Source organism: Psittacula echo, assembly GCF_963264785.1.
Source record: "Psittacula echo genome assembly, chromosome: 18".
Taxonomy (NCBI): domain Eukaryota; kingdom Metazoa; phylum Chordata; class Aves; order Psittaciformes; family Psittacidae; genus Psittacula; species Psittacula echo.
The window spans coordinates 4,725,923-4,748,261 of NC_137754.1; the positions used below are offsets into that span (position 1 = coordinate 4,725,923).

Here is a 22,339-nt window from a genome sequence, read left to right on the forward strand (position 1 = left end):
CCTTCGGGAGAGCTCTAAATCCCTCGGGAGAGCCCCTAAATCCCCCAGGACAGCAAGGAGCTTGGGTGAAGGAGCAGCAGCTCCATCTCTCCCGCTCTGCTGGAGCTTCTCAGGGTCTCCAGGAGGAAGGGTGGTGCAGGCAGGCCCTGGGTGTTGTAGAGGGCACAGGACTGGTACTCACAGGGCCACTCAGCCCAGGCATAGCGCAGGGCCAGCACCAGTGTCCCGCAGCCACCCAGAGTCAGTGTCACCATGTGGGACCCCACTGCCACCATGGGAGCTGGCAGCCACCTGCACAGGGACACAGGGCTGGAGCAGCACACCTAGAGAGGGGAGAAACCTCCCTGAGCATGGGCTTCACCTTGCAGCCATAGGGAGAAGCTTCTCCTCTCTCCTCACCTCAAATGCTGGTGTGTCCCTCCGGCGCCAGACCAGCCGCTGGCTGTAGGTGACGTTCAGCAGAGCCCTGGTGACCTCCAGGACAGCCCGGGTCGGGAATGGCCCCTGGAAAACCAGGTTTTTCTCCCCGTACGCCACAGCCCTAGCGCCCAGCTGCAGGCGATGCGCCACGTTCTGCTTGTCCCGGGGGTGGATGCTGCCAAGGAAAAGGAGGGAGGTGGGGTTGGTGTCCTACAGCTTCATCTCAGCCTGACAGGCTGAGAGCTGGGCTGGGTCAGCCTGGAGAAGAGAAGGCTCCTGAAGGGGAGACCTTAGAGCAGCTCCAGTGCCTAAAGGGGCTGCAGGAAACCTGGAGAGGGGCTTGGGACAAGGGCCCGTAGGGACAGGCCAAGGGGAATGGCTTTAACCTGCCCGAGGGGAGACTGAGATGAGCTCTTAGGCAGAAGCTCTTCCCTGTGAGGGTGCTGAGGCGCTGGCACAGGGTGCCCAGAGAAGCTGTGGCTGCCCCATCCCTGGCAGTGTTCAAGGCCAGGTAGGACACAGGGGCTTGGAGCAACCTGCTCCAGTGGAAGGTGTCCCTGCCCCGGGCAAGGGGTTGGAGCTGATGAGCTTCAAGGTCCCTTCCAACACAAACCATTCCATGGTTCTATCCCTTCACCCTCATCCCCCCAGCACTCACCTGCCATAGGGTGAGTGCTCATCGCAGAGATCCATGGCCACAGCCATGAAGGTTCTGGGCATCCTGGTGTTGGGAACGACCCCCACGTCGGCTGTCTGGTGCCAGCGGAGCAGGGCGAAGCTGTCCTGGGGGCTCTGCCGTCGGTAGGTGGACAACTGCAAGGCAGAGCAGGGTATGGAGCTCGAGAAGTGTCTCTTCCATCGCTCCCAACACCATCCACTGGGATGAGCACCGCCGGCAGGACCTCTTCATGTGTTTACAGCATCCTCTTGCACCTTGGAAGCGGCTCCAGGATGCTAAAGGATGGGTAAGCCCCCTCCTCACCCCCTCTTCACCTGCACGAAGCCAAAGGGGAGGAGTGGCTCTGTTTGCCCAGCTGATCCCACATGGAATGCCCGGCGCCAGTCAGCAATGAGCGTAGGGAAGGTGCAGTTGTACTGGTCTGTGTGCAGGAAGGCGTTGGCCTCACCTGTATCCAACAGAGAGGGGCTGGAGTGATCCCAGTGGGACAGTGGAGGCTGCTCCACTCCATGGTGAGGATAACGGGGGCTCACCCTGGTACCAGGCGATCCCCCGCAGTGTGATGTTGAGCAGTGGGTGGATCATAGCATTCCAGAGCACGGAGGGTGTTTGAGGGCCAGAGAAGTGCTGGTGTGGGGAGATGCTGGGAGACAAAGCTGGGCTAAAGGGGCAGAAAACAGGAGGCCAGACCTGAATCCCTTTAACCCTGACTGGTTAAAGCAAACACTATGCAAAAGGGGAGCCCTAGGGTCCCCCTCTTTTCCCACCGAGATGTGCCCTACACTCTCAGCACGGGAAAGGGTTTATCCAGAGGGAGGAAAATGATGCATGGAGAGGAAAGACCATTCTCAGATTCTATGATTCTACTTGGACATCCCCCTCCTTAGTGGCAGGGGGTGTCCTTCAGCTTCACATTAGTGTTCAAGGCCAGGTTGAACACAGGGGCTTGGAGCAGCCTGCTCTAGCAGAAGGTGTCCCTGCCCGTGGCAAAGGAACTGGATGAGCTTTAAGATCCTTTCCAACCCAAACCAGTTGGTGTGATTCTGGGTGACAGGAGCGCTCTGGGCATGCTTTAGGAGAAGAGGTGGGATGGGAATGGATGGAGGATCTCCCCCAAAGCATCGTGGTGTGGGGCAGGAGCTGTTTTACTGCATCTTCTCTCACCTCCTCATGTCCTCCAGGAGCCCACATGCCTGCAGAGCCCTTGGGGAGGACCAGGCCTCGATGGGGGTCCCCCCCCAGGCAGCCTCCACCAGCCCCACAGGGTACCTCAGAGCATCATAGAGGTAACGTCCCAGCAGCCAGCAGACGGCCGAGAAGTAGGTGAAATTCCCATGGCCCAGGCTCTCTGTCCAGGAAACATCAGGCTGCAACAGGAAAAAGTGGGGAAAAACCCACTTCCAGGCTTTCTGGGGAAGGAATGGTGTCCTCACCAGCTGTTGGGATGGACCAGGGCAAGTCAATGCGCTCCAGGTCCTCCAGCTCCACATCAGAGCGGGACGGAGATGCAGCGAAGACACGGACGTAGGGATAGCGAGCGGCGGCGGCAAGCTCCTGGCTGGCATTGGTGATCTAAGGAAGGGTTGGGAGCATGTGGGGTGCTTCCCTGCCTGCTCCCTGCCTGCGCTGGCAGGGTCATGCCATGCTATGGGTCTTACCTGCAGGACTGTCATGGCCATGTTGCTCTGCCCACTGCAAAGCCACACGTCCCCAAAGTAGATGTCCCTCAGCGTCACGTTCTCCAAGCCCTGCTTGGCTGTCAGCGTGTAGGGACCACCCTGATCCATAGGGTCCAGGATGGTCATCCACGTCCCAGAAGGTTCTGGAAGAAGAGGATGGTACTTATCTTTCCTGATCCCTATGAAGACACCGAGACCTTCACAAAGAGGTTGGATGGGCAGCCAACAACCCATGGGGATGGACAGGCAACAAGGGAAAGCTGCCCCACTGCAGGGCCGGGTGGGGAAGTGGGGTTTGGATGCTCTCCACCATCAGAGGGTCCTTCCCCCTGCAGGAACGGAGGGGTTAACCACAAAAATCTCTAAGACAAATGTGTGTCAGAGCAGAAGCTGCTGGGAGGAACCGGGATTACAGGAGCAGCTTGGTGTGTGTGACACTGAGATGTCTCCAGCTAATTTTAGAGGCGCCGAATTGAGGCGTAAAGATATTCTGCTGGAGCTTAGCGTGGATTTTCTGGCCTGATTCAGGCTGGATCCTGCAGATCTCCGGTAGCAGCCGATCGCTGCTCTATCATAAGACACCTCCAGGCTCCCCAGCTTGTGGAAGAGCCACTGAGGCAGTGATTTCACCCCCTCCAAAAGGCGAGGAGCAGCCCCCCAACTCACTGTGCAGGGAAGGAAACCACCAAGACCTGAGATGCTTCTGAGCCCTCACAGCCTTGAGGAAGGCTCACCCAAAGGTGATGAAGCCCCACCAGCAGCTCCAATGTGGGCTTCAATGTGCTTCTCGGCTCCAAACTCACCATCCCCAGTTGCCCAGTGAGGGTCCAGCACTGACCTTTAACTCGTGCCATCTTCTTCATGAGGACAAGGCCACCATCGCCGGAGAGAGCCACGGTCACCGCAGCCCCTGGCTCCCCATAGCCCCACACCACGGCCCCCGCTGGCTCCTTCTGCAGCACCATGTGGTCACCATAGTAGGATGCAAAGCTGAGGATTGCCCCTGGAACCAATGGACAGCATCAACCATCAGCTCCAGGAGGGAAAAGCAAAGGGGAAAATCCTCTGCATGGCCTCCGAGTCCTTCTGAAATACAGATTGTTTGAGATCCAGCTTAATTTAGAGCTTCCTTTGGTTCTGGTCAATCTTAAGGTGGTTGAAATCACCAAGGAGATGAGGAAGTGGCTGAGTTTGAGTCCCCAGGAGAGCCCAAGTCACGTCCCAAAGCCCGGGAGCTTGTGTTATACATAGCCTGGGTAATGCAGTAAGAACTCTTCTAATAACAGCATTTCTGCCAGCCCAGCCTTGCTAATAACTATGTTCTGACATACTTTCCCCTCGCTAAAGAAGGCTTGGCACATGGTGGGGTGGGAAGCACCAGGAATGCGGCACCGGCAAAAGCAGGGAGGGAACAGAGGTCTCAGCCCTGGCATCTCCAAAAGCCCCGTTTTGAGGGTGCGAACAGAAACCCACACTCGAACTGGGTCAGGGCAGCGCGCGCAGGGCTTGGACGCGATGTCCTCAGCGTCTCTGGAAGCAGCCGGTCCCAAAGGCCCTTCCCGAGGCTCCGGGAAGGACGAGTTACATAAAGCCATGAGTTGGAGGAGGGAGAGAAGTACAAAGTGAGGCGCCAGGGAAGAGGCTGGAGCTATAAAAAGCGGCTGGGAGGAGGGAAGGGAGCAGAGCCCACGGGACGCGCCGAGGAGCCGCATGCAGCTCCCGCCTTACGTAAAGCCATCGTCCCACGGGGCAGCGGCGTGCCAAGGGCGGCGGAGCGGGGTTTAGGGGCATGCCAAGGGCCCCAAAATGGGCTCAAAGAGGGGCTGAGGGGTTCCAAGGGCATCGAAGTAGGGGGGAGGGTGGTACCGAAAGCATCAAAGTGAGGTTTAGAGGAGGGCAAGAGACGTGAAGTGAGGCTCTGGGTGAGCATCAAACAGGGCTTTGAGGGTGCAAAGGGTCCCGAAATGGGGCTGGAGGGATGCCGAGGACACCAAAGTGGGGCTTGATGTGGTGCCAAAGGCATTTAAGTGGGTCTACGGGGGTACCAAGAGTGTCGGAGCAGGGTTTAGGGGATGCCAAGAGCCCTGAAGTGGGGCTTTGGTTGTGCCAAGGGCATTAAAGCAGGGCTACGGGTGGTGCCAAAGGCAGTGAAGCGGGTCAGGGCGGCTGCAAAGGGCACTGAAGCAGGATTTAGGGGATGCAGAGCCTCAGAGTGGGCCTCTGGGGGTGCCAAGGGCATCGACATGGGGCTTAGGGTGCAAAGGGTATTTAAGCAGGGTTGAGGGGCACGCAAAGGGCTCCAAAATGGGGCTGAGGGGATGCCAAGGACCTCAAGGTGGGGCTAAGGGTGGTGCTAAAGGCATTGAAGCAGGTCTGGGGCGGACCAAGGGCATCGAATTGAGGTTTAGGCCACGCCAAGGGCTCCCAAACGGGGTTTTGGGGTGCCAAGGGCCCGAAGCGGGGCCCGGTCGGGCTGCGGAGGGTGCCCGGGCGTCCGGACCGGCCCCCCCCGCCCTTTACCTGCCGCCACCGGAGCCAGCGCCAGCAGCGCCCACGCCGCCATCCCGGGGGAGGAGGGGGATTGAGGAGCACGGCGCGGGTGGGCACTAGGACCCGGGGCCAGCCCCGACGCCGACCACGCCCCTTTGGGGCGTGGCCAGAGCGGTTGCCAAGTAACGGCGTCCTCACCGCTGCCTGTGGCGCTGGTGCGGCCTGGCCCGGTCGGAGGGGAGGGCCCCGGGGAAAGGGACGGGGCCGGGTTGGGGGTGCAGGAGCGGAGTGCGGGGAACCGGGAGAACCGGGGGGGAACCGGAGGAACCCGGGTCCGGTGGTCCGGGACCTTCCGCGACCACAGGCCGCGCAGGCGCGGTCAGAGGCAGCAGTGCACAGGCGCGGCGGGTGCCCCCTAACGGCGTCACTGCCCCTCCACCCTCCCGTGTTCCCTGGGCCGCGGGTTCGAGTCCCAGCGCTGCCAGGTCGAGATGGCGGGGATGCGGGTGGTGACTGACCTCGGTTGTGCCGCTGCAGGGGACTGGGAGAGATGAAGATGTCGACCCCGTTCTCCAGCACCATCCTGAGGCTGCCCCCCGGCTTCCGGAACCTGCTGGAGGGGCTGGTAATGGAAGTGCTGCGGATGCAGCCCCCCGACATAGTGGGTTTTGCTGCTCAGCACTTCCAAACGCTGCTGGAGCAGAGAGAGGGTGAGTGGCACAGCCCAGCAGTACCTCTGCTCGCACCTCCAGCCTCTGCTGCCTGCCCACCCTGCGTGGCATCAGGCCTGCCCTTGTGCCTATTGCCTAGGGTGTTGGGGCTGCTCATGTGCTGATCACCCACGGCATCGTGCCTGCCCTGGGTGCCCACTGCCCATGGCCTTGAACCTTCCCCGTAGCGCCCATCACCCAGGGTGTCAGGCCTGTCCATGTGCCCATCCACGTGGCATCAGGCTTTCTCCATCCGCAGCCACCTCAGCTGACCCGGTGGTGTGGGGAGCCCAGCTGGAGGAGCTTCAATCCCAGCCCTCTTCCCAGGTAGGCTGCCCTCCCTTGTCCCTTAATCCCTGGAGAATTTGGGGTCCCCCTTGCTCCTGAGCTTTAGGTTTTCCTGCTTTTCCTCCAGGAGCCAGAGAAGGACAAGGACAAGGAGAAGGGCAAGGAGGAGGCTGGTGGATCTGCACCCACGGTAAGTGACACAGCGCCGCACCCAAACCAGCACTATTCGAACCCAAAACAGCAATGAGAAGTAGCTCAAGTACTCAGCAGCACCCACACACTGGGATTCATCCCAAAACCCCTCACTGGGATGCAGCCCTCGGCTGGAGGGGAGCGTGTCCCCTCTTTAAAAGGGGCACCTCCCCGAGGCCACCACATAAAACTGTCCCCAAAACCCTCTTTTTTCCCACTGGGAATAGCTCCCATCCCAGCGCTGTGGCGCTTCCTTAATGAGGGTTTCTCCTAATGAGGTCCCGCTGTAATTAGTGGCTCCCACCTGGGATTTTTCCCAGTTCTAGGATCTGGGCTGAGCTCTGGATGATATTTTAAGCCTCTATATTTAGGCCCCTGCATCCCTGGAGGTTGTCAGACATCTAATAGCAGCCCCACATGAAGACGGGAGGTGACATTGCTCCTCTTCCAACCCCCATTCCAAGAGCTCAGATGCCTCCATGGCATTTTGGGGAGCAAAACTCCATGTTTTCCCACCTGGAAAGGTTCCAGAACCTCATCCCACAAAAGGTGATGGTGTTTGTGTCAAAGCTGGGTCCTGGTTTTAAGGGGGATGAACTCTCTGCCCATTCGCACCCCATTTTTCCCCCCTTTTCCCTGTTTTTCCCTGCCATATGCGGTGTGGGCATGGCACAGGGCACAGCGTCACTGGGAAAAACAGGAAGGAGGGATGGGGAATAAAAAGAGCTGGAGATGCCAACCAGCTACTGTTCCAGCTGCCCGCCCAGGGCACCTTTCCAGCATCAAATTCCCAATTTATTGATTCCTTAAGGGATATTTGAACACCTCAGTCCCACTACCTCAAACCACGATGGTGGGATGCTTCCAGCGGGATGTGCCCCTTTCCAAAACACAAGTTATTTTCTCTGGATTCAGATTTAATCAGTGCTGGAGCACCTGGAAAAGCATCATCCCAATATTCCCCCCCCGCCTCACTCCATGTTGCGCCCTGGGGTGGGTTGTTTTCTTGGATGAAGGGAAAACGCAGGAGCCTGGAACAGGCTCAAAATCCACCGTTAATGATTAGAAATGTTCTGGCATTTCGCATCCCTCCTCCGCAGCCGCAGCCGGGAGACGCCGGCGCCTTTGCCAGGACCGGCCGGAGCACACTTGGGAGATGGGGGGGGCTGCATCCCGCAGGAAAACCTGGGGTGACTTCCACTGTCACATTGCAAGTGCTCCTGAACCCTCTGGGTTTGTGCTTTTGGGGCTTTACTTGTACCAGGGTGATCCTCCAGCATTTGGAATCCTAGTTTTAGGGATGGTTTTCCCAGCTTTTTGATGAGCGAATCATCCCAAACGCATTTCCACTCTGCTCCCCCCAAACCACCTTACATTCCCTCGCCGGAGCAGGATGAGATGGATCTGGAGGGTCTGTAAAGAGGGAAGGGGGTCATTTTTCCATCTATGTATTCTGGTGGAGGAGCCAACGCTTCTCCTGGAAGCTGGAGCAGAGCTATTCCCACCCCCCGCTGCGCTGGTGGGAAGAGATGGTGGTGGAAAAGTGTCTCCAGTGGGAAGAGGCGGGAGCCGATGGCTGGCATGGGAATTGAGGGATGCTCCGGGAGCATCCATCACCCTGGGAGTGGGGTTTGGGTGCCAGGGTGCTGCTGGGGGGGGGGGTTAGGGACAGAAATGGAGGTGGGGATGGGAACAGGGATGGTGATAGAGACAGGGATGAGGGTGATGATCGGAATGGTGACAGGAATGGTGATAGTGACAGGGATGATAGTGACAGGGACACAAGTGATAATGAGGATGGTGACAGGGGTAGGACAAAGAGAATGATGAAGTTGGGGATAAAGACAGGGAACGGGTTAGGGATAGGGATGGGGATAACAACGGGAAAGGGGATATTGATAGGTACAGGACCATGGTGGGGACAGGACAGGGATTGTGGTGGTGAAGTGATTGGTATGAGGGCAGGGATGGTGCCAGTGCCAGTGCCAGGGATGGGATGGTGATGTCAGCGGGGCAGGGATGCTGATGGTGACAGTGATGCTGGTGATGGCAGAGAGGAAGGTCGGTGCCACCGAGCCCCGAGCTGGGCTGGGGAGAGTTGCTGTGGCCTGGCTGTGCTGGGGGTGCTGGTGCCACCCTGGGGTCCACGTTGCATCCCCGGGAGCTGGGAGCTGGCCAGAGCCGGCATCGGCAACTTCTGTGGTTGCTTAGCAACTCCCAAACCCGGATTAGCGGCACGGGGCGGGAGATGCGGGGGGATGCGGGATACAGCCCCCTACACCCTCCAGGCATCCCTTTGCCTTCCTGGGGTCCCCCTGTTGTGTCCCAGCACCTTGGCATGGTCCAGGGCAAAAGTGGGGTCTGTGGACAGCACCAAGGGTGGAAAAATGGTTGGAATTGCAGGTGTTGCTGGAAAACACCCCAAATTTGGGGGGTAGGATGCTCCTGCGAGCAGGGAAGAGACCCCCAATTCCCAAAAGGTCTGTGTTTGGGCACAGCACCCCTTGAGCTTCAGTGGACACTTGGTGGGATGTGGTGTCCTGCCATTCGCACCCTTCCTTGCCATCCTCACCCTCTCTTCCTCACCCTCACCCTCACCATCCTCACCCTCCTTCAGAGCCAAGCCCTAAGTAGGTTGGGAATGTTTTGCTCCCCATGGAAACACACCCGGGGGGCAGCCCCCCAACTCCAGCATCCCTGCAGGCCAAGCATCCCCTTTCCCACCCCAAACTAACCCATCACCCCCATTCGCCGTGGCAAACACCTCCCCACATCCCTCCGGACTCCATCCCTGTTAACCCTGCTACGCATCCTCCGCGTGTCATCTTTCCATGACACGAAGCTCCGGGGCGAGCTGCCGGCTCCTTTAAGGCAGTCGGAGGCTGCGGAATCAAATTGGAGGAGGCTCTAAAAAAAAGAGGAGAAAGAGGAAAAAAAATAGGAAGAAACACACACCCCCCCCTCGCTCCTAAAACCTGGAAGGGTGTAGGGCTGATAGGCTCGCCCGGAGGGAAGCTCATTACGTAGGCAAGCGGCTCCGCTCAACTTGCCACCGGGATTGCTGCTGGGAAGCGAGACGTTGCCGGAGCCCCTCGCCCATCGCTGGCCACCCACCCCTGCTTCACCATGGACTGCTGCAATGTAGGTTCATCCCGATCCTTCCCTTTCCCCATCCCCATCTCCCCATCCTAACATCTCGCCTTTCTGCGTTTCCTTTAGGATTAGGGTTATCGTTGCTCCTGTGCTGGGGGGCGGCGGAGGGGATCTGGGGGGCTGCTGGAGGTGTTATGGGGGGGAATTTGGGAGGGATGGTGGGATTTTGGGGGGGAATTTTGGAGTGTTATGGGGTGCTGCAACCAACTTGGCGTGGACCCCCCCCCCAGGCCCTTATGCCACCCCACTCCCCAAAATTCCATACCCTCCTTTCATACCAGTTCAGGATCCATGCTGCATCCCGCTTCTGCTCAGGGAAGTGCCCCCCATCCCCGAATCCCACAGCCAAACCAGGGGTTCTGCTTTTATCCAGCTTTTTATTCCCCCACAAACGACTCTCCAGGCGGGACTGGGCATTCCTTATGGATAAACGGATAAACTAGGGAGAGCAGGGGGTTGCACCCCTCCATCCTCACCTGGGGTGAGCATCCCCTCTCTGCCCGGTCACCAGCCAGCTCAGGGAGTTGATCCGGCAAAAATCCACCTAATTTTTCCCTCTTTCTCTGCTTCCCTCCCTGCTTTTCCCCTTTTTTTCCCTCTTTTTTTTCCCCTTTTTCCCCCTTTTTCCCCCTTTTTCCCCCTTTTTCCCCTCCTGCTCAACCAGCAACACAGAGAGAAACCCCCATCTCCCCTCCTGGATACCTCCAGAGAGGCAAAGCCCACCCTGGATATAAGATCTATCCCCCCTGGATACAGGATTTCTCCCCTGCATTTAACATTCCCTCCCCCCCATATAGGATTTCTCCCTCTCAATATAGGATTTTTCCCTGGATACAGGTTTTCCCTCTCTGTATGTAGGATTTCTTCTCCTGCATATAGGATTTATCCCCCAGGACAGAGGATTTCTCCTTTAGATGTAAGATTTCTCCCCTGGATATAGGATTATACCCCTCCGTATACAGGATTTCTCCCCTGGATATAGGATTTCCCTCTTGGATATAGGATTTTGCCCCTGGATATACGATTATACCCCTCTGGATATAGGATTTCTCCCCTGCATATAGGTTTTCTTCCTGAAATATAGGATTTTGCCCCTGGATGTAGGTTTCCACCACCTGTATATAGGATTTCTCCCCCTGGATGTAGGATTTCTGCCCTTGATATAGGATTATACCCCTCCATATATGGGCTTTCTCCCCAGAATATAGAATTTTGCCTCTGGATATAGGATTATACCCCTCCATATATAGGCTTTCTGCCAGGAATATAGGATTTTGCCCCTGGATATAGGATTATACCCCTCCGTATATAGGTTTTCTCGCTGGAATATAGGATTTTGCCCCCAGATATAAGTTTCCCCCACCTGTATATAGGATTTCTCCCCTGAATATTGGATTTCTCCCCTGGATATAGGATTTCCTGTCCCTGGATATAGGATTTCTCCCCTAGATATAGGATTTCCTGCCCCTGGATATTGGATTTCTCCCCTGGATATAGGTGTGTCCCTCCTATATAGGATTTCTCCCCTGGCTATAGGATTTCAGGCCCCTGGCTATAACATTTCCACCCGGACATATCATTTCCACCTCGGACCCATCACTTAAGCCACTACCGCTCTTTCGTTCCCCTCACCTTTCACAATAGTAAACCAACCTGACCAACTTTCCAGAGCCATGGAATGCTCTGAAGGGAATTGTATCCCCCCAAAAAAAACACCACAGCTTCCAAATAACCCCCCCCCAATATTCCCTTAACTCCTTTAAAGCGCTTCCAGGGTGATGCAAAGGATGCGTACGGACACCGGAGCATGCAACATTGGCTCGCTCTCATCTCATCTGTTTTTCCTCCCCTCCGGCATCGCTCCCTTCCCAATTTTCCCAGTGCTTTCAGCCAAAGCCCTGAGGAGGGAAGCAGGAGCATGCAACAGGCTGCATGGGGAAGGGGAAACTGAGGCACGAGCAGCTCAGCTTGTGCAGCATGAGCCCCCCTGTGCCAGACCTTCCCAAACCCACCCTCTGCTCCCATGGATGCTTCTTAATCTGGATCACAACCCTTGGGAAGCTGGGTCCACCAGCGGGTGGTCCAAGGTGGATTTAGGGATGAGTAGGGGGTGAAGCATCTTCCCCTGCTGCATCTTTGGTTGCAAACCCCCCGAGACACCTCAGGATGTACATCTGGGATGTAACTGGGCTGTAAGTGACCCTGGTTTTTAACAAAGGTCCTTAATTTTTAGCAGAAGACCCTTATTTTGAGTGAAAAAACCTGATTTTTATCCAAGAATTTTAGCACTGGGGCTAATTAAGGACCTTATTTAATGGATTCAATTGGGGTGGGGGGGGAATGATGCTGGTTTTGGGACCACACCACCCATAACCCTCCTGTTGCCGCCACCAGGAGGGAGCCTGCACGAAGCTGGACGAGGACATCCTGGATATCCCCTTGGACGATCCCGACGCCAACGCGGCGGCCGCCAAGATCCAGGCCAGTTTCCGTGGCCATATGACCCGTAAGAAGATCAAAGGGGGCGAGATCGATCGGAAAACCAAGGACGCCGAGTGCGCCAACAGCACCCGCGGCGGCGACCTCCGCAACGGCGACTAGGTACATCCCGAACTTCCCTATTCCCTCTGATCGGGCTGGTTTCACACAGGAGCATCCTTCCCGGCGCTGATCCGGGATGGAGAACGGGGTTTGCTTCCCAGGAGGTGCCGGCACGCCGCAGGCAGCCCCTGCCTGCCCTAATTTTGGGAGCGTGCCGTAGTAGTTAGGATGGGAATGCGAAGGCCTGGATTGGAATTGGATTTCTCCCTTAGCAACACCGCCCCGGCCGCCTCGCCTCAGCACATGCTATTTTTAAAAGCCTGTGTCACAGTCTCCTGGCAGGAAAAGGTAAATTTAAAGAGCGCCCACAGTGCTGAGGCCGCGTGGCATCGGAGCCCGGGAATGCTGGAGCCCCTGTGGGGAGCAGGGAATGGTCCCCGGCTCCTGGGAATGATGGTTTGGAGTGAGCGTCAAGGAGGTCTCAGTGCTGGCTCGGCCACGTGTGTGTGGCGGGGCTGGTGTGGAGGCAAGCGGGATGCAACTGGGATGTGGTGGGAATGGAGTGGGGAGGAATTGAGGATGCAGTGGGGATGCAGTAGGGGTGCAGTGGAGTTTCAGCAGGAATGCAATGGGAATGAGGTGGGAATGTAGAGGGGATTCGTGGGAATGAACTGAGGATGCAATGGGGATGCAGAGAGGATAAGTGGGAAGGAACTGGAGATGCAGTGCGGATGAGCTGGTGAAGCAATGTGGATTCAACGAGGATGCAGTGGAGATGCAGTGGGGATTCAGCGGGTATGCAATGGGACCAAACTGGGGATTCAGTGAGAATGCAGCAGGAATGAACTGCGGATGTAGTGGGGATGCAGAGGGGATTCAGTGGGAATGAACTAGGGATGCAGTGGGAACACAATGGATATGAACCAAAGGTACAGTGGGGATGCAGTGGGAATGAGCTGTGGATGCAGTGGGGAAGCATTGGGATTTCAAAGAGAATGCAGTGGGGGTGCAGTGAGAAGACAATGGGAATGAACTGGGAATTCACTGGGGATGCAATGGGAATGAACTGAGCATGCAGTGGGGACACAGTGGGGATTCAGAGGGAGTGCAGTGTCAGTAAACTGAAGATGCAGTGGGGATTCAGTGCGAATGCAGTGGGAATGAACTGAGGATGCAGCAGAGATACAGTGGAGATTCAGCAAGGATGCAACAGGGATGCAATGGGGATGCACTGAGGATGCAACTGGGATACAATGGGGATGCAGCAAGGGTGCTGTGGGGCTGCTGTGGGGAAGCAGCTCAGGCCCACAAAGTCCATTAGGCTGCCTCGCTAGGCGCAGGCAGGGCAGGGGGTGGGTGAGCTGCAAGTAGGGCAGGGGAAGGGTGCGAGCAGCAGGAGCAGAGCGTGGGCAGGGTGCAAAGAGAGCAGGGGCAGGGAGGGGACAGGGCATGGAGAGGGTGCGGGCTGCGGCAGCAGCGTGCGGGCAGGGTGCAAGGAGGGCAGAGGCTGCAGGAGCCGGGCACGGGGTGCAGGGTGCAGGGCGCCGGGCTCCGGCCGTTCTCTGACCCGTGGCTCTCTTCCAGGCTCCTCCCGCCGCCCCCGGACCCCCTCGTTCTCCGTCGCCGCCGCCCGCCGAGGCCCCGGAGCCGCTTCTCGCCCCGTCCCCCGCATGCGCCCGCCGGGGCCCCCCCGCAGCCCGGCCCCGCCCCCCCGGAGCCCCCGACCCCAATAAAGGTTCCTGCGGAGCGCGCTGTCCCTGCGCCTTATGACGTCACCAGCCCAGCGGTGAGGTCACAGCGCGGAGCTGGGGGGGGGTGTGTGTGATGCCCAGCTGTGATGTCATACGTGCCGCTGTGACGTCGCACGGGCACGTGTGACATCACACAAGCGCACACGGCTCACGTGACGCTCAGGGCAGCGTGATGTTGCAGCTGTGATGTCAGACGTGGGTGTGATGTCAGGCAGGCGGTGATGCCACAGGTGACGTCATAGAGGCGTGTTGCCGTATGTGCCTGTGACGCCATACGGGTGTGTCACATGCGGCTGTGATGTCACACAGTTGAGTGTCGCACGTGGTGTGACGTCACACAGGCCTGTGCCACGTCACCGTGACGTCACACGGTCACGCACGGTACCACCGAAGCCGTGACATCATAGAGGCCACATCACCCTGTCTGATGCACGGTGTGATGTCACGGAGACGGACAGGCCACCCTTCTGACGTCACCCAGCCCCTGTGACGTCACCCAGGTCCCCGAGGCCGCACAGAGTCACCCCCACAGCAGGCGCCCGGCAGCGTTTAATCACAAAACCCCTACAAAAGGCACGTCCCTCCCTTCACCCCCCCCATTCCCTCCCCCCCTTTAATCCTCTTATGCAAAATCCCCAATTTTAACCAATCTAAGGATATATATATAAAAAATGAGGCCTCCCCCCCCCCCAAAGAGGGTATTTTGGGGTGTTTTAGGTATGGGGAGCCCCAGCCCCCTAAACCCCCCGGAGCCTCCCGCACCCATTAACCCCCCCCACAGCCAGTCCAGCTGCTCAAGGTGTCTTAAAAAGAGAAAAAAGACTCCAGAAAGGGAGAAAACACCCCAAAAAATGGGGGTGGGGGTGCTGGCTGGACACCCCATTTTATGGGGTGGGGGGGGTCAGACCAAGGAGCCGGCTCGGCTCTGTGCCGGCACCATGACAGGCACAGCGCCCGCCCGTGTCAAGCTGGAAGTGGGCAGCGATCCCGAGGGAATGGGAGTGGGATCCTGGCGGCGCTGGGGGGCCCCGTTCAGGGTGGGGGGTGAAAGGCCCGGGGGGCGCCCCCCTGCCCGCGCAGGGGGGCCCCGGTAGCTGCCGGTGGTGGTGAGGATGGAGGTGGTGTCCGAAGGGGGGTTCGCTCCATAGGGTCTGTCCCGGCGCCCAGCGATGGAGGACAAGGTGCTGGCTTTGGAGAGGGTGTCTGGCACCGGCCTCCGCACCCATGATGGGGTCTTGGGGGCCACCGCGTCTTCCCTGTTGAGAGAGGACAGGGTTGGAGGGAGCAGCGCCAGGAAATGCTGATATTCCCATCTCTGGCACCCCCCCAATGAAGTTTTTGGACCCCAAAACAGGGGAACAAGAGGGAAAGGGGAGAAACTGAGGTGGGAAATGTCCCGGTTAACTCTGAAACCTACTGAGGGCTGTGGAGAGATTGAAACCTCCTCTCAGCCTCCTGTTAACTCTGAAACCTAATGGTGACTGGGCAGAGGTGGACACCTTCCTCTCCACACCCCCACACGGGACAGCTAGACATGGAAACCTCCTCCCACTTCCTATTAATGCCGAAACCTAATGATGAATAGCCTGAGGTTGGAACACACACACCCCCCCACACCCCCCCACCCCAGTGTTAACTCTGAACCCTAATGACGACTGCAGAGATGGAAACCTGCCCCTCCCCGTTAACTCTGGAACCTAGCGCTGACATCTGAACCTCCTCCACGGGAGGGCCGCCTCACTTGATCTCGTTGGCTGCCTCCTCCTGCCCATCCCGTTTTTTCCTGCGGTATCCCACGACCCGCTGGGCGAAGAAGACAACGGTGGCGAGCGCACCCAGGGAGCCCAGCACGGAGCCGGCGATGACGGCCTTGGTGCTAGCTGGGAGACAGAGCGGCACAGGGAGGGTTTGCTTCCCTCCTCATTCCCATGGGGACTCCACAGGGACAATATCCCCCCGGCCCTGCGGACACGTACTCACTTGAGTGCACCTCCAGGACGATGTGGCACTCAGCCGAACCCGCTTGGTTTTCGGCCGCGCAGACGTAGAGCCCCGACATGTCCAGGGAGAGGTTGGTCAGCTTGAGGGTGCCCCTGTGCCAGTCTAAGGGTGAAGAAATACGGGTGCTGCCCTTGGCCGTGCCCCTGGCCCCCATCCTGTTAACTCTGAAACCTAATGAGGACTGGCCTGAGGTTGAAACCTTCTCCCCACTGTTAACTGCCTGCAGAGAATGGGCAGAGGGGAGGGAACATTCCCCTAGTGTAGGGAATGGGCAGGGTTAAGGGGATGCTCCCCTCCCTGCTCCCACAGCAAGACCAGGCATCACACGGACAAAGCTGAAGCTTCCTGGGATTTTCCAGCTCTCGGTTCCCCCCCAGTTTCCCCTTACCCTGTGCTGGGGGGAAGAAGACCTGCAGGGTGGGTGCCGTGCGCTGCCACTGGTACATGGGAGAGGGCTTCCCCTTCCTGGAGCTGCAGCTCAGCGTCACGTTGGCTCCCACCGTGGGCTCCCCGTGCAGTTGGCAGGACGGGGTGGCCGGCGGCACTGTGGACACGGACATGAATCCCAAGGGATACCATGGCAGAGGACAAAGGGAGCTGGGGATGGACCAGCAGGGCCTTACCCAGCACGGTGAGGTTGATGACGCCGATGTTCTTGCCCATGCTGGAGGCCTCATCCACCACGTTGACCGTGCACATGTACTGGCCCGAGTCGTGCTCCTGGGTGGCGTTGATGAACACCGAGATGTTGTGGCTGAGGACGGGGTACAGGAACCCCACGCGGGGCTTCAGCTCCGTCTCCTCCACCTTCACCACCCCGTCCAGGTAGGTCAGGATCTGTGAGGGGGATAACACACACTCGGTCTCCTCCAGACGGGGTTGTAGGAGAGGAACTCCCCCAAATCCCAACTTTTGTGAGTAGATCAGCCCCCTCCACCCTCACCTGCCCTGAGCAGACACAGCATGAGAAACATGGGCATCTCCCCACTGCGGATGCCATGAGCATCCCTCCGTTGTGGGCATCTCCCCACCACGGGCACCACAAGTACACCCTGTCTTGGGCATCATGATCCTGCCCCCATCATGGGAACTACCTCATCATAGACACCATAGGCTTCGCCCCACCACGGTGACCTCCCCTTCATGGACACCATGAGCCTCTCGCAACCACCTCCCCTCCCGTCTCACCTGGAAGGGGTCAGCATGTTCCTTATCCAGCAGCCAGGTGACATAGGGCTTCCTCTGGGAATGGCTGGTGTACCAGGCGGGCAGCACTACCTGCTGCCCTTCCACGGAGAACACCGAGCCTGTTCCCACGTGCACCTCCAGCACAGCCGAGGAGACACCTGGGAGGGGAAGAACATGGGATGTGACTCATCCCAGCTGCTCTTTTCCCATAGAGACCTCCCCGTTCCAAAGGGAAAACCCAACAATCCCTGGCACCGCCGGGGAGCTGAGCCAGGAGGACATTTTTTCTCCTTCCCTGCCACAGGAAGGGCTTTCCAGCTGCTCTGGAGGATGCAGGACAATGCCATTCCCTCCCATCCCCATTTCCTGCCCGCCCGGGATGGGAAAACCTCTGGCTGAAGATCTCCCTTTCCATGGGAATGCTGCTGCTCCCAAGGGGCTGCGGTGGCCAGACATCCCCTTTAGATCAGTATTGGGGTACTCTCAACCTCCCCTATGATGCTGCACCAGATTCTCCATCCCATTGGATTTATTTGGGGGGACACATCCATGTGCATCTCTCAAGCTCTTCCAGCATCCCCTCTTTTGGCTGCCAGCACTAAACTGGGATTATTCATGGTTGGTTTTCCTTGATCCCCCAATCCCTTCTCATCCCAAACACCCCATCCCTGTATCCCCTGCATCCCCTGCATCCCAGCATCCCCAAAACCCACGGGGAAGAAGCAATGGGATACAAGAGAGTACCACGAGCTGGAGAAGGATGCTCGGCTCCCGCAGGAAGATTATTCCCTGGCTTTGCCCGTAAAGCTCAGCTGGAAAATTAATCGGCTCAAGCAGGTTTGTGCTGTGGTTTAGTTAGGTTTATATTCCCAGGGGAATGCCACCGAGGACCTGCATCCTGGTGGCTCCATCCCTGCATTCCATTGATCCGTGTCCCCGACTGGCCCAGCTCCTGCCAAAGCCCCAGGGATGCTCTGGATCAGGATGCAGGGGAAAGGATGATGCTACCCCATGATCCCAAATCCTCGCTGCCACCTGGGATTTGGGGGAAAATCCCTGGTTCTGGAGGATTTAGGGAGCTTCCCTATGGACTCCGAGGGTTTAATGGGATTTTTCCAGAGGAAAACAAGGCGCAGGGGGGGGGGGGGGGGGCAATATTTTTAGCCTCCTCCCTGCATCCGTTCGTCCCCCTCCTGACAAAGCATCGGAGCGGTTTCCGGACAGAGCCTTCCAGCTCCAGGCAGGAAACTCTGCTCCGGCCGATAAAGTCTTCCCAGGAATTGAGAAAAAATGAATTAATTAAATCAAATTTCCCTTCTCCGGAGGAAAAGCGGGAGGAGGAAGATGCTTAAAAATAGAACCAAGAACATAAACCCTTAAATCCTGGCAAGGGAAATGCTGCCGGGTGATGGAGACGGCATCAGGGAGCAGAAATCATGGATATTAATCTTAATATCATTCGGTTTATGAAACTACGGGATAGAAGGAAATATGTGATATGGGAAAACAACAGCAATTCCATTGGAATTAGTTACCCTGAGGAAGATATTTGTATTAAGTGAGGGTTATTGGGTAAGAAAAGATGGGATTTCTAATAACTCTCTTGTGTTTTAATATTGAACAAGACCATTGATAATAGGAATTCTCTAATAATAATAAATAGAGGTATGTTTTGATAAGAATATTAAAGAATATATATATATTTATATATATATAAAAGAATATTCCAAGAATAGTGATAATAGTGAGGATGGGAGAGTGCTAATAGTGGTCATGATAAGGATAGTGATAATAACAGTGATAACAATGCTAATAACGATATTGATAATAATGCTAATAGTTATAGTATCGATACCAATAATGCTAATAATTAGGATAGTAATAGTAATAATGTTAATTAATAATGCAATGGCATCATTTAGTGATGCTGCAACTCCTAAACATTCCCAGCAGCTGGGAAAATCCAGGTTTTTAAGCTTTCATCCTTACAAATATACGGAAGTAAATGTAGGTAATCAAGAGGAAAATATGTGATAATTAATGATTATCTTGTGATTTCTAGAATAAAAGAGATCATTTGTAATAGATATTGTATAATGACTGTGGATATAATTATGTTTTATAAGAATTATAATACTAGTTATAAGGATAATATAATAATATGGATAATTCAATAGTATGGATAATCTAATAATAGAGTAATACTACTACTACTATTAATAATAATAATGGCTCATTAATGATGCAAATGCTATCATTAAATGACGCCACAGCTCCTAAACAGCCACACATCCCCAAAAGCTGGGAAAATCCAGGTTTTCATCCCATCTCCTCCATCACCACCACTTCTGGGGCACAAAAAAGAGCCAGAGGCCAAATGGTACTTCAGGTCCCTTGGAAAATCCAGGCTCCAGAGCAGGAAAAGCAGCTCCGGCACTGGTGGGATGTTCCTGGTTCTATCCCAAGTTCCATGTATCCCAAAGCCCCCAGCATCGGTACTGGCGGGGTTCCCCGTGCTCTCACCAGGATGTTAACTCTGAAACCTAATGACGACTGTTACTACTGCTCTGAGGCAGCATCCTTAAATCCCAGCGATCAGAGACCACAGCTCCATTATTCCCACTCCTGCACATCGGGAAGAGGAAGATGGCTCCGCACCTCACTCCCCAGATCCCCTTTTTCTGTCAGAATTCCACCTAAATTCCTCCTCCAGGACAAATGTCACCCTAAAACAGGCCGGGAGAGCCCGTGCTGGTGCTGCAGGAGTGGATCCCTTTGGCATCAGCTCCAGCTTTGGCCACCTCGACGTTCCAAATCCTCTAATGCTTTAACCAGATAGAAAAATTAAGCCGCTCCCGGCGCTCAGATGCGGAGCAGGGGGGGAAAAGGGGGAATCTCGGGACCTCCCGCCTGCTCTTTGGGCTGAAAAACCGGGATTTGCATCCAGCAGCCCTGAGCTAAGCACCTGCCCCAGTGGTTTCCCTCCGCTCCAGCCCATCTGCTGGGAGTTTGTTTTCCACATGGAAAAAACCCCACCTTTAAATTTACCTTTCAAAATCCCATTAAATATTTTTTTCCCTATGGAATAAGTATCTTGAAATGCACCTTTCAAAACACCTTTAATTTTTTCCATATGGAAAAGAAACCTTTTACATTTACCTTTGAACTTCTGTCCCTAAGGAAACATCCACCTTTATATCCCTGCTCACCTACAGCAACCTCAATATACCTCTATTAAACACCCCAATCCTCATCTAAAATCATGGAATCACCCCCCCAAAAGCTCCTTCCCACCCCAAACCCCAGCATTCCCAAAAAACTCCCCCCCACCCCACCCTATAAGCTATTGGGAATTAAAGCCTGGAGGCGCTTGGGGTTTGATGACCCCGTTCGATAGGATTAAGGCTCTGGAGTCATGTGAAACTGGGACCCAAATTAAATCCCAAGAGCCCAAGCTTTGGGATTTAAAATCCACAGCGGGAATAGGGCCGGGAAAATGACTCCCAGAAAAAAAGGTCAGGGAGCAGCTCGGCACCCAGCTCCTCCTGTTCCATCCCTCCTTTTTGGGGGGGGGGGGTTTATGCATCTTCCTTTAACTCCGACTATTTATAACTGGGAGATAGGAGATGCCGGGCTGCGGAGCAGCGTCCGTTGGGAAAATCCATGGTGGCTTTTCTCACGACCCCGGAGGCGGAATGTTGGGGGGGGGGGGGGGCCCAGGAATGGCCATATCCTCCGGAGAGGCCAAATTTGGGGAAAATAAATAATTAACTAAAATAATACCAACACTAATACGTGACTTTGCCATAGATAGAAATGGGCTTTAACCTCTGCTGGGGATGGGATGGGAAGAGATGGGATGGGATTGGGGAATGGACTGGGGACAGAGATAGTGACGGGATTCAGGACAGGATTGGGGATAGGGACAGGGAGGGGGAACAGATGGGATTGGGATGAGATTGGGGATGGGGACAGGGACAAGGATGGGATGGGTAGGGGATTGGGGATGGCGACAGAGATGGGATGAGGTTGAGATTGGGGAACAGATTGGGGATAGGATTGAGGATGGAGAAGGGGACAGGCATGGGTGGGTATGGGACTGGGAACAGACATGGGACGGGGACAGGTTTGGGGATGGCAACAGAGATCCACCAAGACCCCATGCAAATCAACACCGTCGGGATGCAGTGAAGGAGCATCCTGGTGGGATCTAAGGACCAAGTGACCCCTGTGCCTCTTCCTTCCATTAACTCTTATCATAGAAAACAACCTTCAAGGAGGGAAAAGAGCTCCAGGAGCAAGGACCCCCACCCTGTGTCCCGCCGGGAGGAAACGCCACTGCCATTGTTTTTGGGGCCGTTTCCTTTCCCCAAAGGCCTCTCCTTCGCTGGGAACGCCGAGGGATGTTTCCCTTTGGAGTTTCAAAAAACCTCTAAAAAGGTTGGGAATTAAGGGGGGAAAGATGGGAAAACCTGGTGGACGGAAAGCGGTTGAGACCTGTCACCCCAAAACCAACTGGGGTGGATTTGAGCGCCAATAAACAAGGGAAGCAGCGGGATTTTATCATGGGAGAAAGGAAAACCACGGATTTTTTTCCCCTGCCCCATGCTGTGCAGAGGGTGAATTATCGCCTGCGACACATCGGGGTCCCCCTTGGGTGGGATTTGGTCCGGGGGTGCTGGAAGGCACCACTCGGCAGCTCCAAGGAACAAAGCGCCTTTTCCCAAGAGACCCAGAGATTTCCCCTCTCAGGGCACCCCTAGGCCGGGACGGGCTGGATGGGACCCCCAGCACCCACCTGCCTGCTGGAGCGGGGACACGGAGAGGGGCCAGCGGGTGAGACCCCCTCCCGGTACCCCCGCGTCCTGCCCGCTGCCCTCAGAACCTGTCCGGCGGCTCCTCTGCATCCGCGCATCCCGCCCGGTGCCGCTGCATCTCTCCCGTGTCCCGCCCGGTGCGCTCCGGTCCCCCCCTCGCTCCCCACCGTGTCCCGCCCGGTGCCCCCCCCCCCGGGTCTCACCGAGCAGCGCCGCCAGCGCCAGCGCGGACCGCGGGAGCGCGCCCATGGCCGGAGCCGCCGCCGCAGCAGGTGCCGGGGCCGCGCCTGGGGGGGGGGGGAGGAACCGGGATGGGGGGGGGGGGGGGGAACCTCCGAGGGGGCGGGGCATAACAAAGGGGCGGGGCCTCTTCTAGCCCCACCCCCAGGCAGTGCTCCCCCCCCACTCTGCGATGATTAATTCATTATTT

General features: G+C 56.5%; 4 protein-coding genes across 4 annotated transcripts; 2 read left to right on the forward strand and 2 right to left on the reverse strand.

The window, feature by feature from the left end:
* Window positions 1-35: 35 nt before the first annotated feature.
* Window positions 36-3,781, reverse strand: SIAE (sialic acid acetylesterase; the record flags this gene model as incomplete). The annotated part of the gene is made up of 9 exons (XM_080631641.1): window positions 3,617-3,781; window positions 2,758-2,921; window positions 2,533-2,671; window positions 2,264-2,447; window positions 1,633-1,760; window positions 1,414-1,547; window positions 1,079-1,233; window positions 400-595; window positions 36-323 (listed from the first exon to the last, which is right to left on the reverse strand). Exons 1-9 carry the CDS (start codon window positions 3,741-3,743, stop codon window positions 36-38), a joined length of 1,515 nt encoding a protein of 504 aa, XP_080487767.1. The 5' UTR covers window positions 3,744-3,781.
* A 2,043-nt stretch (window positions 3,782-5,824) lies between these two features.
* On the forward strand, window positions 5,825-8,690 carry SPA17 (sperm autoantigenic protein 17; the record flags this gene model as incomplete). The annotated part of the gene is made up of 4 exons (XM_080631643.1): window positions 5,825-5,978; window positions 6,238-6,305; window positions 6,394-6,456; window positions 8,670-8,690. 4 exons carry the CDS (start codon window positions 5,825-5,827, stop codon window positions 8,688-8,690), a joined length of 306 nt encoding a protein of 101 aa, XP_080487769.1.
* Window positions 8,691-8,988: 298 nt separating this feature from the next.
* On the forward strand, window positions 8,989-12,212 carry NRGN (neurogranin; the record flags this gene model as incomplete). Its single annotated transcript, XM_080631644.1, is given in 4 exon segments — window positions 8,989-9,088; window positions 9,486-9,571; window positions 9,573-9,599; window positions 12,006-12,212. Coding segments are annotated over 4 exon segments (420 nt in total).
* Window positions 12,213-14,804: 2,592 nt separating this feature from the next.
* On the reverse strand, window positions 14,805-22,158 carry LOC308228424 (endothelial cell-selective adhesion molecule-like; the record flags this gene model as incomplete). The annotated part of the gene is made up of 7 exons (XM_080631740.1): window positions 14,805-15,159; window positions 15,645-15,783; window positions 15,884-16,006; window positions 16,293-16,448; window positions 16,528-16,741; window positions 17,093-17,250; window positions 22,113-22,158. The coding sequence occupies 7 exons, from the start codon at window positions 22,156-22,158 to the stop codon at window positions 14,805-14,807; spliced, it is 1,191 nt and encodes a 396-aa protein (XP_080487866.1).
* Window positions 22,159-22,339: the final 181 nt, after the last annotated feature.